The sequence below is a fragment of the Aquila chrysaetos genome, chromosome 11, assembly GCF_900496995.4.
Source record: "Aquila chrysaetos chrysaetos chromosome 11, bAquChr1.4, whole genome shotgun sequence".
NCBI classification, from domain to species: domain Eukaryota; kingdom Metazoa; phylum Chordata; class Aves; order Accipitriformes; family Accipitridae; genus Aquila; species Aquila chrysaetos.
The window spans coordinates 12,290,934-12,305,675 of NC_044014.1; the positions used below are offsets into that span (position 1 = coordinate 12,290,934).

Consider the following 14,742-nt stretch of genomic DNA (forward strand, 5'->3'; position numbering starts at 1 on the left):
GCCGACATCTTCCTGGAGCTGCGCTCAGCACCAGAAAGCAAGCTGTGGGGTACCTACAGCCCGCCAGTTCGGTGCTGGGGGGGCTGCCGTGAGGCCCAGCACCTCCCGCCCTGCCCCGGCTCCTTTTCCCCCGGCTCCTTGCCCCCCGCCTCGGGCAGCTCTGCAGCACCCGCGGGCTGGGGCGGGCGAGGAGCCAGGCGCATTCGCTGGGCGGCCTCCAATCCCCCCCCTCGAGACAGTGTTTTTGGAAGTTTACGAGCGACGCGGATCAAAGGGGCGAGCGCAGGCCGAGGTGCCGGGGACGGGGCCCCGAGGCGGTGCCAGGCGACGCGCTCCGCTCCGCTCCGCTCCCTCCCCCGGGGCAGGCGCCGGCAGCCGCCAAACGCCGGCGCTTCCCGCCTCTGGCGACACACCCGGGGCCTGCCCTGCGTCTCACACCGGCTCCCTGCGCCACCTCCCCCGGAAGACGGAGCCCTCCGCCCGCAGGTCCCGCTCCGGGCTCCCCCAGCCAAGGCCGCGCACAGCACCGGCCTGGGGGCCGCCGCCGCGCCGGGAGGACGGCGCGCCCCGGGGACGGGACGGGGCGGGGCGGGGCGGGCGGACCCCGCAGGGCTCAGACGAAGGCGGCTGTGGCGGGGTGCCCGGTGACCCGGCCCGGCAGGAGCACGGCGGGAGGTCCCGGTCCCGGCCCCGGTCCCGCTCCTCATCCCCCGCCGCCGCCGCCGCCGGCGGCTCCCCCCGTGACGTCCGTCGCGACGTCAGCGGCGGGTGGCTGCGGCGGCCCACGTGGGCGCTGACGTCGCGGCGGCGGCGGACGGCAGGCGGGCGGGACGGCGGCAGGTGAGGAACGGCGGGGCGGGGGCAGGCCCGGTGGGTGCTTCAGGGTTAACGGCAGAGAACGTTAAATGTACGTGCGGGCGCCTGGGTACGGCCCGGGCCCGGCCTCCGCCGCCGGCCCCGTCTAGCCGGGCCCTGTCAGTCAGCCAGGCCCGGTCGGCGTGTCCCGGCCCCGGTGGCCCTGTCAGCCCTGTGTGGGGCTGGGGGAGGCTTTTGGCTCGGGGGGGGGCAGGCCGGGCTGGGGGTTTCGGTGAGTTGGGGCTGGAGGCGGGTACTGGGGGGCAAGCGGTGGGGTTTGTGCCTCGGTGCGAGGCTGCGAGTGCTTGGGCTGCCCGGGCCAGAGAGGCCTGGTTTTGAGGTGGTGTGGCTGGTTCCTGGCAATGCAAGCTTACGTGCTTATTTTGGTAAAAGAGAAAACAAAGAGCAAACGATCAGACGGACGAGCGTATCTGAAGCAAACAGGACATAAACGCTCAGGGTGGTCTAACACAGCGGCCACGGGCAGACCCAGGTGTAGCCTGACCTCCTGGCCTCGTCTCCCTTCCCCGCCGTGGCACTGGCGCACACCCTGACATGGCGGGCCTGGTGTCCCCGACCCTCGCCATCGCGGGCGCCTGGGGTTGCAGCAGCCCGTTGCTCTCAGGGCACGTGGGAGGCAGGAGGAGGTGTTTGGTTCCTCTGGCAGCGTTTTCGAGGTCGCTCTTTGCCCCATGTGTCTGATGGAGATGCTGTCCAGGCAGAATCTGGCCTGGGCTCTTGGAGGACTGACTCCTGTGGTCTGAGTGAGGTGTTGGTAATGTATGTTTAGACAGTGACAGATTTTGGGATCCAACTCTTGACTGCCATTGTGGTGCAGTGATACTTTGCATGCTACTTCTGCTCTGCCTTAGTTTCCCCATCTGTAAAATGGGGAGTGGCCTCTGACAGAACAATTGCGAAAACAGATTGGTGTAAAACAGCACACGCTTGCAAGATTTAATCATAAGTCTTGACAAGCAAATGCCTGGTCCTTGGCGTTCCCTGCTCCCCCATGGTTCACCCTCATTGCATCTCTAATCTTGCCAGTGGAATGTAGTGTGAATGCATTTTCAGCTCTTTGTTGGGGGGTGAGAATGTTTTATGGGGGGGCAAAGTTTGTTAGCTATTTCAGTTTTGCCCTTTGCTTTCTCAGGCAGAGTGGACCTTATGAAGGCTAAGCAAAGAGCTGAGTGGTATTTTGTGTGAACAGAGGCAAGAGGTGTCCAGACGTGGGGAACTACAGAGGCAGGTAACATAGCAGTCTGATACCTTTCAAAAAGTTAGGGTAGGGAATGGGACTGTTTCTTGCACTGTTAAATCCACTACCTTAATTTCAGCTGTGTTGGGTTTTAATCACTGGAGTGATTAAATAATGATAGAGAAGCTGTTTTAACTCTGTAGAGGCTTATAATTATGGCCAAGAAAGGAAAGGTCACCTGTTAAAAACTATAGGGGTACCAGAGTAAACGACTATCAAAGATCTGGGAGAAAATAGCTTCTCTTTCTCTGGAAATTGAAGACAGTTTTATTGGAAAGTTTGGGGAGGATTTCTTTAAAGTGATTTCTTATACTGTAGGGGTTATCTAAAATAGATGTCCTCCTTAATATGGGTTTTGTTGCTATCTAGCTTAGTTGTGTTTTTAATATTGAAAGCAAATCTTTCAACAGTAAGAGTATTTTTTAATTTTTTTTTTTTTGTTGTTGTTGTTCTTGAGAGAATCTCTTGCTTGCTAAGAAAACTGTGGCTTGTCAGCAAGGAGCTTTATTAAAAGGCAAGGCCTTGTCATTCCTTGCATATTTAAATGAGACTTTCAGGCTCCTGGAGACAAAGCACAGGTCAAGAAAGGAAGCTGTGTCCTTATGAGTTTGTAGAAAGAGATTCTTTTCTGCTGGCTAGTCGCTATGTTGTTGCTCTCTCTCCTTTGTTTTTTTCCTCTGTCTTAACATAAATCAGCAGCAGTGTTATAGAATGTTACAGCAGCTCGTTACAGAGGACAAACAGAAACAATCACAGTATAATAAAGTTCAGTGTAGCTTGCAAACCCTGTATAAAACTATGAAATTTGTCCTGGAAATAAATCTGAGGTGTAATCTAATCCCGGCGAAGGCACTGGAGTCAAGATACTAATTTGAGGATTTAGTGTTTGGTGCCTTTTGATCTTGATTTGCTTCTTGTGGTCTGGGTTTTAAACACAGTGTACCTGTGGGCAGACAGTCAGTCATACACAAGTCTGGTGTGCTCTAAACTTCCTGTAATGAGACGTGTGAATGGTGGTCTTGGGTTGAGATTTTTACACCTGGATGCGTCAGGTCTTGGTTCAGTTCCTGATTTGGTCACGGCACTGCTGTGTGACCTTGGTCAAATCATGTCTTCTTATGGCTTGTGAAATGGAGACAGCTTTTCTGCCTCCCCGTTTAGATGGCAAACATCACAGGGCAGGGCCTGTGCCTTCCTATGTTTTGGTATAAGACCGTAATGTCGCTAGGGGCTCCTGGTAGTTACTGAGGTGTAGATAGAATAAGTGCCTGGATAAGCAAAAAATGTTTGAGACTTGCATTCTATTTGCTTCTTCCATCTATGATCTGTTTGTGGACATGGCTGTGAAATGAGCTGTGAAATGAACTGGTCAGAATAAAATACTGCATAGCATGGCATTCAAGTAACACAGAGCCTACCCACCTCCCTCCGGAAAGTGACAGTATTAAAGTTGTAAGATTCCAGCACGTTCTTAAAAATGTGAAATGAATGTGTGGAGAACCGGGAAGGGGATTATCCCACTTTGGGCACCCTTTGGAGATGTGAGTGAAGAAAAGATGGAGAGAACCTCTGAAGAGGTTCAGGTTACTTGATTTTCATAGCTTTCAGGCCAGGCCTGCCCCACAGCTTGAACATCCTCTGCAGTCAGCTGGTGCCTTCCACTGCAGCCTTCACTGGTGTCAGCACAGCAGCATGGCCTGACCTGTCACTGTGCACCAGTGCTCGCAGCAGGCCCCAGCTATTGATGGTTTCTGGATAGGAAATTGAGAGGCTGGCATTCACTGCATTGCCAAAGGTTCATCAATTGCAAAACCACAGCAAGGGAGGGTGATTAGCCTGTGCCCTTGTTTTCCCCTCTGATCTGCTGTCTTCCATCCAGCCTGTGCCCCACCCCTGCCTGCCTGACACCAGCTGAGATCTGCAGAGCATTTGCCAAAGGTCTTTAGAGAAGGTTCCTTTAAGCCTCCCAAGTTGTCCCCTGGCAGTCACCTGTGAGAGCTCAACGGACTGTTCCTCCTGTTACAGTTGTGTTCTTCCTAGGTGAATTAACATGCAGCCCAGAGGTAAATATGGCCAGTGAATGCATCCCTGTGTATGTCCTTGGGAGCAGATGTCTTTTGTCTGAGTTAATCTGGTCACCAATCCACTGTGAAACCCCAGGCATTCTTAACTGGTCCATTTCTGAGTTCCTGAGGTGCATGGCTTGCTCTCCCAGCAGCCTGTGCTCCTGTGGCATATAAGCCACAGTATCTTTGCCCCCAGAGTAAAAAGACTGAAAGTTTCTCTCTGTGCACATAACAAGTGGGGCTACTTCTCATCTGTGCGTACTTTGGACTGTCAACATCACATGCCAAGACCTTTCCTGGCTGTCATAGGGTATGTCTGAGGTGCTCTGGTTCCTCACACATGCAAGAAGGGTTGGCAAGTGTGTTAAGCTTCTGTGTATCACCACTGGGCATGCCAGTCCTTTGCCAGGTGGGAATGGTCCTTTACAGGATAGACCAGCTTTGACTCTCTGGCCTCAACCTGATCCCTCATTCTCAAGGAATGCGAGTGAAGTGACAAGACAGGAGAAATTCTGGGCTGAGAGGGATGATGTTGGCACAGTTGCCCTCAAGGGGAGTTTCCAGTGGTGACAGCCTCCAGCCTGTGTATGTGAGTGGCCCAGGATGGCTGGAGAAGCTCTGAAGTTTTGTGCTTTGTTTCAGTTGCAGGTAGGAAGATGAGTCCAAAAATTACAACAGAGCTGCTGAAGCAACTGCGGCAGGTGATGAAGAGTCCCAAGTATGTCCAGGAGCCTGTCCAAGCCTACATAGTGCCATCTGGAGATGCCCACCAGGTATGAATGGATGGATTATGGGAATGATTGCACTTTCCTTCCCTGTAAAAAATAAAAGCCAGGGATAACTAAAATCATCCTTCATTCACTCGCTTTAATGGTTCTAGCATAAAAGCCTGGGTAACCTGAGAAACATCATGTTGGAAAAAGTTTCTGGAGTCTGTTCAGGAGACTGAGGTTTTTATGTTCTTGTAACAAATCAGCGTGGATGTTCCACCAGCAGCTTCTCATCAGATTGTCTCCAGGGAGCTCACGCTGCAAAAAAGGGAGCTTGCCAGAGCACTTGCTGTCCCCATCCTGGCTGTTGGGAAGAATGGATTTACTGGGGGAGGAAAAGGCATTATCTGGGCTTTAGTTTCCCCGTTAGCACCTCCTGATCAACACATACTCTTAAGCGAGGTGGCGAAGGATTAGTTGCAGAGCTTTCCCTTTGCTAGATCCAGTTCTTGCTGGAATTTGCTGCCTTATGCTAAAGCTCTTCAGATCCCACATAGAGGGGCCTTCGGAGAGGCAGGGAAGGAACAGGCCACAACGACACTTCCCTTCCAATGCTGCTCTGCATCAGCTTGTTCTGTGCACTAAAGACAGGAGGGAAGTCTGGGCCCAGGGTGGTAACCCGTGGCAGTAACTGTTGTGTGCTGCTTCCACCATTAAGATTTTTGTAGTCCGTGACATTAATTTTAAATTGCTGAACTGTCTTTTACCTCTCCTGCCTGCTTATATACTAGTTTCACTCTTCTGTTCACTCTGTTAGGAGATCCAAAAACTGCCAAGGGTTTTTTCCTCCTCAGCCATTTTCAGGAAACAGAAGACCTGAAGCTTTCCTGGCTCACACCCAAAGCTCCCTTTTACCCCAGGGTGCACAAGAGCAAAATGGAACTGAATCGGAACCTTTGCCCTTGACTTGGCACTGGGGTGAGCTGGGTCCAGACTTGCCTGTGCCCTGGGACCATATGTGCAGCATCGTGTTTCCTCTTAGGGAGATCCAAACTTGGGCAGGTAGAGGGAAGGCGTTTTCTGCAGCTGCTATTGTCTGCTGCATTCCTGCCTCAAGCTGCCTCTGTCCATATATAACTCTGGTTTCATTTCACTAGACATTAAATGCTGTCATGTGAGTTGAAGAATGTGACCCTCAGGACTTCTGAGTTTTTCTGTTGCTTTCTTTTCCTTGACAGAGTGCAGTTAAGCAGAGAACCCCATGTTGCTGTTTCCTGCCGGGCAAGTTGGTCAGGTTTCTCTGCAGAGCAAATCTATCTGAATGGAAATGATTACTAAAAGCTGCTGATTCTGGCGCCTCCTGACTAGCTAGTGCAGGATTTTGTCTGTGAGGTTTGGGAATTGGTGCAATTTTAGGCATTGGTGGAAACCTGTTGATCCCAGAACAGGCTTACTGATTCCAGGTAAATTGTGATGAGCTGAGATTTGCAGCTTCCCCATGTTCCAAGCAAGGGTTTGTTTCCTGTACGCAAATAAGAACTTTACAACCCTACAGTCAGATTTTGCTCTTAGGCAGCTCCCTCCATGACTCAGAAGACTGCGGTTTAATGATACCCAAGGTTTTGGTGGCTTGAGCCATTTCTTCCCCACAGCCCAAGCTACTTAGTGCTGTCCTTGCCTCTCTCAGCTGTTCCTGAGGCTGTCATGGGATCCACATCAGAGAACTTGTCAACAAAGAGGGCCTTCCCTCCTGTGGTGTTGGCACAGGATTTAGATTGAGGGAAACTTTATTCCCTTCTAGTTTGCAAAGGAACCCCTGGATTGGACTGATGCTGGTACACCCCGATGCTGCAACTTGCTGACTAATTTCTCTTTGTAACACTGGGAATGTCTGAGCTCTGTGATGCTTTTAATATTGGCTTTCCTGCCAAGGCTAGAAGGCTTAGGTTATAATACTGCTAGGAGGCTTGCCACCAGTTGTATCCTTTGCTTTCCATGCTAGTTGTGTAAGGAGCTGAAAGACTTGCAGAGCTTCTCAAACACAGCTGGCTCTGACTCTGGCTTAACCAAGGCTGCTAATACCTTGGATCTGTGGCTCTTGCAGCCAGCCCTGAATGTTGGCTGCTTTGATTTTTGAAACTTTTGATGCTGGTGATAAGAAGTCAGAAGAAACAGACTGTTTCCTTGGGGACCTGGGTGGTCCAAAGGCTGGTAAGAAAGGAGGGCAGTCCCAGCCAAAAGTGGGCTGAAGTCCGTACAAAGAGCCTCGCTTCCTTTCCTGGGTGCTGGGTGGATCTTGTGGCTGGAGGTGTCAAAGGATCATGAAGGGGTGAAATGCCATGCTTTTGGGAATGAGGCACCTAAGTCCTTTGTGGTTCGGATAAAAATGCCTGTCTGAGCTTTTGGAGCGTTGCAGTGGTAAATGCAGGATCCATTTTTATGTTGAGTCACCCACTTTACATTGAATCTGGTGTTTGCCCATATGGGAATATTCAGAGATTGGAGGAGCTTTCTTCTTAATGGGAGGGAATGATGTTTGGGTTAGAGCTGGGGTTTGGAGCCAGTCACAGCTTAACTGGGGCTGGCTTCCACCCCCAGGCCTTGACTCAGTGAAAACAAATTTGGTCAGATCTGGCTGGTCTTCCACATCAAGGAAGCACCTGCCCAGCTCAGGGCCCCATGTTTAGGTTGGCAGACATGCTGTCTTCTGCTCAGGGCTGGCTCCTCTGACACACACTTGTTCTGAGCTGAGGAATCAGCAGAGTTATAAAGCAAGAGACAGCTTGTGCACAGGTTGCACTGACCTGTTCCAGACCTTACCAATACGGTTAGGTTGTTGGCAGTAAATACCAACCTCCCTCCAAGTACACAGCAGTGTTTGTTCTTTAATGGCACCAGTGTCGTAGCTCTAAGGGCAGCGAGCTGCACTTTTCATTGCTGATCTTGGTTGACATTAGGTTAGAATAAGCTTTAACATGTTAATGATCCAACCATGCAGGCTCTGGTGATAAGCACCACTGATTTTTGGGGGTTCTTCCTGGCTTAGCTGAGGGTTTCTGTGATGCAGCCCCCAGTTTTGTCTGCATGTCAAGGACTGACAGGTGTGGTGGAAAGCAGATGTAAAAGGCCTGAGGAAGGCCAGGCTGAAGGCCATCGGGAGCTGCAAGACAAGCCCCAGGGAAATACCTTGTTCTGACTGTGCTGTGGCCTGTACTTTGTGTGGCGTACGCAGGTGTTCCCCTTGTAATTTTAGCTTGTGCAAAACATGGGCTCATCTTTGCACAGCGGGGGTTGCTGCATGCAACAGAACAGGTGGGTGTGCAACAATTCAGGCTGACAGATGAATGAACCATCTTCCCCTCCAGTTCCCTCATACTGCCTTTTAAAGCCCATCTGCCTCATTGTAAACTCTTAAAACATTCCCTGGATTTGTCTGTGAATGGGACAGCATGAGGGATTTCCCACGCAGTCAAGTTCTTTGTTAGTTTAGGTCAGCTTTTACCAGATCTAAAACTGATAGACTTCTTTTTTTCCTTCTAGATTTTTTTTTTTAAGTTGTTTTAATCCATTTCACTGTTCTGGGCTGTTAATGCAGCTAGCTCAGTGTTAACCCTTCCTATGAATGTGAGATTGCTTGTCTGCACAAGCAACCTAGCCTGTAGTCTCTGCTGTGTTGGTCAAGAGAAAGGCAAGAGAAATTGCTGGTCTGATTTGAGATGCACTTAGCGATATGATGCAGAATGGGAAATTTCCAGCATTCCCTTTAGGCATCAGACCCTGGAAAATGGTGTTCCAGCTTTGAGCTGGCAAGTGTAGGAGAGAGGGAATTGTAGCAGTCAACAGGCTGAATAGTTGTTAGGAAATGTTGAAATGGGGAATCCTCCTGAAGTCTAGCATCGCTCTGCCTTCGTGTTGTGTCCTGCGGCTGTGAGACTGGCAGCCGGGGATACGGGTGCTTGATTCTGTTCCCTGAATGACTTTGTCCTCTCTATCTGCTGCTGCCTCTGTTGTTATTTTAAAGGGGGTTAGTGATGATGGTGGTGCTGTGGTGGGCTGAGGCGGATCCACCCCATCAGCTAGAGGTGTGCAGAGGGCAGTCGTCCCTTCCTGAGGTGGGTATCCTGACCCCTCTCCTCCCTACAGCTGCTGAGCATGTGTCAGCCCTGGGGAGTCTGTGGGGCTGGGCAGGAAGAGGCACAGGGAACTGGACTGCTCAGAGATGAGGGTACCTGTGGTCTCAATACCCACCCATTTCTGCCAACTTTTATCAGTGTTTGGATAAAATAGAGGATTTCTTGGGAGCGTATCCCAGGAATCTTCTCTGGCAATCAGGAGCAAAAGCTACTCAGCCAGATCCTCTTTTGGGCCATGGGTTTTGCTGTCCCAAGGCTCAGTTTCAAAACATTAGTGGTGAATTGTTGGTAGCTGCTGCCTAGGGCGTCTTCCGGGAGGGGAGAAACATAACTATTCTGGGGGTGGTTTTGACCATGGAGTGATGGGGAGTAGAATAAAGAGTTGGTCCCACGTGCTGTGATTTGTGCTTCTCACTCAATCCTGTGCTTTGAACCCTCTGCCTTCTTCAGAACAGCGAAGAGTAACAGATTTGAAGGGAGTGTTTCCTAACAATCAAGTGATTTAAAAATAGCCCTGGCCAGAGACAGGGAAATGCAGTATCTATCACGGTGGGAGCTAAAACCACCTGAGAATAGGGTCATGATTTCTCAGCTCAGTCCCTAAAATGTTTCTTTTGCCACAGCACAGCTGGGTGCAGAGAAACTTATGGGCAGAGGAACAGACTTTGGTTTCAGACCATTTGTAAGGTACAAATCCAGGGGTTTTGCAGCTCAAACATTGGCGCTGTCAGCCTGGATTAAGCTGATTTGCTGAGTTGCACTAGTTAATTATCAGGCCTACTCAGCAGTTCTGACCTCCGAACTTGCCAGAATGGGATCCCATAAAAATGGTGTGGGCCATTTCAAGGTACAGTTGTTCTTTTAATTTTGGCAGCTCCTGTGGATGTCAGGTATCTGTGCGTTCTCAGGCTCTTCTGTAATGCTGCCAACAGATGTGTCCAAAAACACAGGTTGTGATGGGTTTGGGATGAGGATGGACTAGTAGTCTTTGATTTCCTTCTCACCCAACAAACCATGGTCTGGTGGTTTCTGGTGTAGTTGGGCTTTGAGTAGGCAAGGAGGAAGTGAGAGGATCAGCATCTGATTATGAAAGGTCCTAAGGGTTAAAGTTTTTACAGTTTTACCACCTTAATGATTTTCTTTCAGTGTCATTGTTGTGGAAAAGAAAGTCTTAAAGCAATTCTTATAAATGCCAGTGAGGGGACTTCACTGGAGATAGCGAATTTTACAGATTTTATGCGCTGATTACTCTGGTCTCCAAGATCAAGGGGTGCTTCTGGTTTCTCTTCCTTTCACATTGCAGCTTCAAAGGCAGCATTTGTTTGTTGCCCAAAGGGGAGGCTGAGTGTGAAATAAACATCTGCAAACTCTGAAGCACTTCAGTGTTTACAGACGTTTGTGGGAGAAAAGTGCTGCAGCTTAAAAAAAAAACCCACCCAGTTGGATGTAAATACAATATAATCACAGATGATTAAATGTTCCAGCGGAGTAGAGCCCAGGATTTTTTAACTCATTTCGTTCCCTCTGTGGTGTCCTTTAGGAGAAAAAGCTTATCAAAGTATTTGTCATCAGCTGATTTCCCCCCCTGCTGCTATAAATAATTACTGCCGCTTTTGTTTTCTAGAGCGAGTACATTGCACCCTGTGATTGCAGACGGGCGTTTATCTCTGGATTTGATGGCTCTGCAGGTACCTTTCCAGAACTTGGGTTCTTGCTAATGTACATAATTCCTCTGTAAAGAAACAGTCTCATTCATGGCATGGAGGCAGGATGGAAAAGGAAACCTATCCAACTTGTTTGGACTGTTTTCTTCCCATTTCAGCATCTGCAGAATTATGTTTTGGCTACCCGCTGGAATTATGTAATATCAGCGCAATAACAAGTTTTCAGAAAATGTTTGACCCCTGAATGAACCTCTCGTAAAGTAAAATCCTGTTAACTCTTTAATGTGGTGCTTGTAATCTACGGTCATTTCTTTTGATGTGCAGCCAGTACGAACAGATTTTTACATTGCCTGTTTGGGCTGGGTGAATAGTAGATGGACTTTAGCTAGCCTTTCTGTTTAAACAGAGCCAGGGCCAGAAACACTGCATTTGGAAACCGAATGCTGTGGAAAAGTTTGCTTATCTTGCCGAGACAGGATGTTTTCTTGGCTGTAGATAGGTCTGTGTTTCAAGAGACCTAATTATTACTGTAGCTGTACCCTAAGCTCTGCAACTTAGTCTGCTGTGTGATTGTTGGAAAGTCACTTTAGTCAGTTGAGGTCTTCCCCCCCCCCCCCCCAGTTATAAATTGGCTTAATAAATACTGCTACCTATGTGTTTGGAGGGTCCATTCATCAGTTCCTATGAACTACTCTGGGACCTTGTGTGGAAGGTGATAAATCCAGGGCAGTGGGCTGCTTTTAATGGATAACATGAATCCTGTATTAATTTCACGCCTTCTGCATGGCCTCTTCATAACCTTCCTCTCTATTTTGGGCCTTTGTTATGTACTTGGAAGGTATGTGTTCCCAGCCTAGCGCTCAATGAATCAGTGAGGTTTCACACAGGGGCTCACCTTGTGTTTCTTGCTTCATCTTTTCAGGATGAAGCAGCTTAAAATGGGGTTTGTGTTGGGGGAGTTTGGTAGAAGACAGTGAATTCATATTTGGAAACTTTGCTCTGCTAATCTGGGCTTCAGTTTCTGGTGACAGAGAGTATGGTCAAGATGCAGAGACTCAAAAGACTTGGATTCAGTTTCTGTTTGTGCCATGGTTTTTGGGCGGTTTTTTTGTGGTTTTTTTTTGGGGGGGGGGGGGGGGGGTTGGTTTGTTCTTTTTTTTTTTTTTTGAATGGCCAAGGGCAAGGCAGCTAGAGTGCCTTGCTGAGATGTCAGTGCCCCTCAACTGTCTGCTTGCATTGCTCCATCTGGAGTTAGTGGAATGGGACAGACACTGAAACCAGCAGAAGTTTATGTTCATATTTCCTGTTCAGCCATTTCTGCTAGAGCTGTAATGTGGGAAAGGGGTGCAGCTGACAGCTGGCAGTGATACCCATGTCTGCTAGCTTAGTAACAGCTGTTTCTTGTGGATGGCCAGAGCCCAGGCTTCCTCCCTGTAAGAAGATGGGATGGGGTCTGGGGATGTACAGTATGTGTTACTGTGACAGTAGCCAAGTGGAGACCACAGTGGCTGTTACAGAGGGTTTGGAAAGCCCCATTTACCCAGTTCCACTGACTTGCTGAGATATGCTTAAGTTGAATTCATCTGAGGCAATTCATTAAGCTGCGTCCTTGTGCATAGTGTCTCTGATAGTATTTGGAAGGTCGTAGTGCAGGGGAAACAGTGAATATCTCCACTGAAACTGGACTAACTTTTGAACTGTCAGCAGAGCTGCCTTTTGGGGAATTGGGGTGCTTTTCAAATGCTCCCCCTGCTGTCTGTGTCTCTGCATGGTGGCTGCCCACCTCTAAATCACTGCATTTTTCTGCCTTCCTGCCTAGGTACTGCCATAGTAACTGAACAGCATGCAGCCATGTGGACAGATGGACGCTACTTCCTGCAAGCTGCACATCAAATGGATAACAACTGGACACTCATGAAAATGGGTACGCAGGAGCCTGGGATACTGCTCCACTGATAAACAGAGAACAATCACAGGCTATTTGGTCACTTTGCACGTGTTACAGCTTGGACTGTAGGGATACCCCAACGTGCAGGGGCTTAGGGACATCTTGGATACACTGCTGCTCCTGCTTTAGTGTCCTGTGACTCTTCCTGCACGGGTTTAGACATTCATAAGTAGGTGTATCTCGTGCGTTAGCTTGTACTTTTTGGGTAGTGTGGGAATGCTTCAGTATAAGTGCTTCTTTGAGCCTCTTTTTTTTTCTTTTTTTTTTTTTTTTTTTTTTTTTTTGAAATTCATGGAGGCCTGAAAGATACACCGACTCAGGAGGATTGGCTAGTGAGTGTCCTCCCAGAAGGCTCGAAGGTGGGAGTGGACCCTTTCATTATTCCAGCTGGTTGGTTTTACTTTATTTTATAACTCTGGGTTGGGCAACTAGATTTTGCTTCCTTTTCTGGGTAAGCTGTTGTGTGATGGTATGTAGCTAACCATGTTTCAACCCAGATGGGGTGGTGGGTTAAACTGTTATGCAAAACAGGTTGGATTTTGGTGTTAGGTATGTATCACGAGAGCTCCACAGCAGTGCATTGACTCCAAAACACAAGGGACGAGAACTACTCTCTGGGCTTGCAGTGACCTTACCTAAAAAACAGAGTGCTGATCCACCCCCTTTTGTCTGTGCTGTGGCTTGTCACAGGCACTTCAGTACAAAGTTGCTGAATGCCTTGGCCAGCATGTAAGCCATAACACGCAGACAAAACTCATGCTGCTACTCCTGCTTGGTGGTCTTGGCATCTCTGCAGCTTTCTCTGTAGGAGGCACATTCCTGGAGAGGTACCATTTATATCAGATGAATGAGTATCCATCTACTCATGCTTCAGAACATGGGGCCTAATCCAAAGCTTGCTGGAGGCAAGGGGAGACATTTGCTTGATTCAGATGGGCTAAGGATCAGTCTCGTGGCTGTGTGGAAGCCCATCTCATCTCTTACCTAGCTTAGATCTAGCATGGCTCTGCACTGGGGTAGAGGACACCCTTGTGGCAGCCTCTGGGGTGGCTTCTTCCAGTGGCTTCTGTCTCCCAGCTGGAGCAGTTCTTCAGCTCAAGCATGAGGCTCCAGGGCTGCGAGGTTCTGTACATGCTGCTGGCTGTAGCAGCTGCATTTGTGGAACTGTAATTGCAATAGCTTTTGCTTTGTTTTTTAAAGGAATGGGAAGAAGGAGAGGCTGGAAGGAAAGGAGGAGACTCAGATTCTTGAGTTTGCCCCCTGTTAATGGGGCCATTGTTGAACCAGTGTGTGTTCTTTAAAGCCATCTCTCTTGATTCTTTTCCTTTTGGCAGACCAGTGGAAGAGGATGTCCAAAGCCTTGAGAAGTGCTGGCCATGATCTTGTGCCTGTCAAAGAAAACCTGATTGATACGATCTGGACAGACTGTCCTCAGCGCCCCTGCAAGCCTCTCATCACACTTGACCTGAGTTACACAGGTGAGAAGCTTAACTCCTAATAGACAGGGACCATTTCTACTGCCCCCTTTGCTTTCCTCTTGCAAGGTAGTGAGAGAAACACTACTGCAGCGCAATATGATCCACTATGAATAGGCCAAGAAGGTGATTGGACCTCAGCTAGTGACCCCTTTGTCCTCAAAACTTCAAATAACCATTTGCTGGAGGCTAGGTAACTTCAAAACAAATCCATGGATGTCTGGAGGGCAGCTCATTGGAGATAGTTCATATCTGTTACTAGAAAGGAGTGAGGAGCACAAGCACAGTGTGTTTCAGGTACCTCCAAAATCCAGTTCATTGGTCTGTGTTTGTGTCATCATACCCAGTAAAGCTGGTGATTGTAGCTTTTCATGTTATGTTTTGCAGGGGTCAGCTGGAGAGACAAAATTGTAGCCCTCCGTTCAAAAATGGCTGAGAGGAAAGTCCTGTGGTTTGTGGTAACGGCCTTGGATGAAGTAGCATGTAAGTCTTTGCATCTCTTTTCTCAGTTCTTCCTACAAAATAAATGTCCTTCCTGCCTTGGAAAGGAAGAACCCTGAGAGGGTGAGAGGCACTTATGACAGCCAATGTGTTTGTTAGAGGTCAATTAACTTGTAAGTGCAGTGGCGATAA

General features: G+C 49.0%; 1 protein-coding gene across 6 annotated transcripts in view; it reads left to right on the forward strand.

The window, feature by feature from the left end:
• Window positions 1-730: 730 nt before the first annotated feature.
• The window catches only part of XPNPEP1 (X-prolyl aminopeptidase 1), a 32,460-nt gene continuing 18,448 nt past the window's right edge, over window positions 731-14,742 (forward strand). For 2 of the 6 annotated variants that reach the window (XM_030030204.2, XM_041127276.1), the window contains exons 1-8: window positions 731-840; window positions 2,009-2,104; window positions 4,822-4,952; window positions 10,647-10,710; window positions 12,506-12,610; window positions 12,932-13,024; window positions 13,969-14,112; window positions 14,497-14,592. In XM_030030204.2, the coding sequence (XP_029886064.1) occupies window positions 4,836-4,952; window positions 10,647-10,710; window positions 12,506-12,610; window positions 12,932-13,024; window positions 13,969-14,112; window positions 14,497-14,592 (619 nt within the window). In that variant the 5' untranslated portion in view covers window positions 731-840; window positions 2,009-2,104; window positions 4,822-4,835. Of the gene's footprint in view, window positions 841-2,008; window positions 2,105-4,414; window positions 4,490-4,821; window positions 4,953-10,646; window positions 10,711-12,505; window positions 12,611-12,931; window positions 13,025-13,968; window positions 14,113-14,496; window positions 14,593-14,742 lie in introns of those variants that run through there. The other 4 variants (XM_030030206.2, XM_030030209.2, XM_030030208.2 and 1 more) reach the window with 4 other exon arrangements.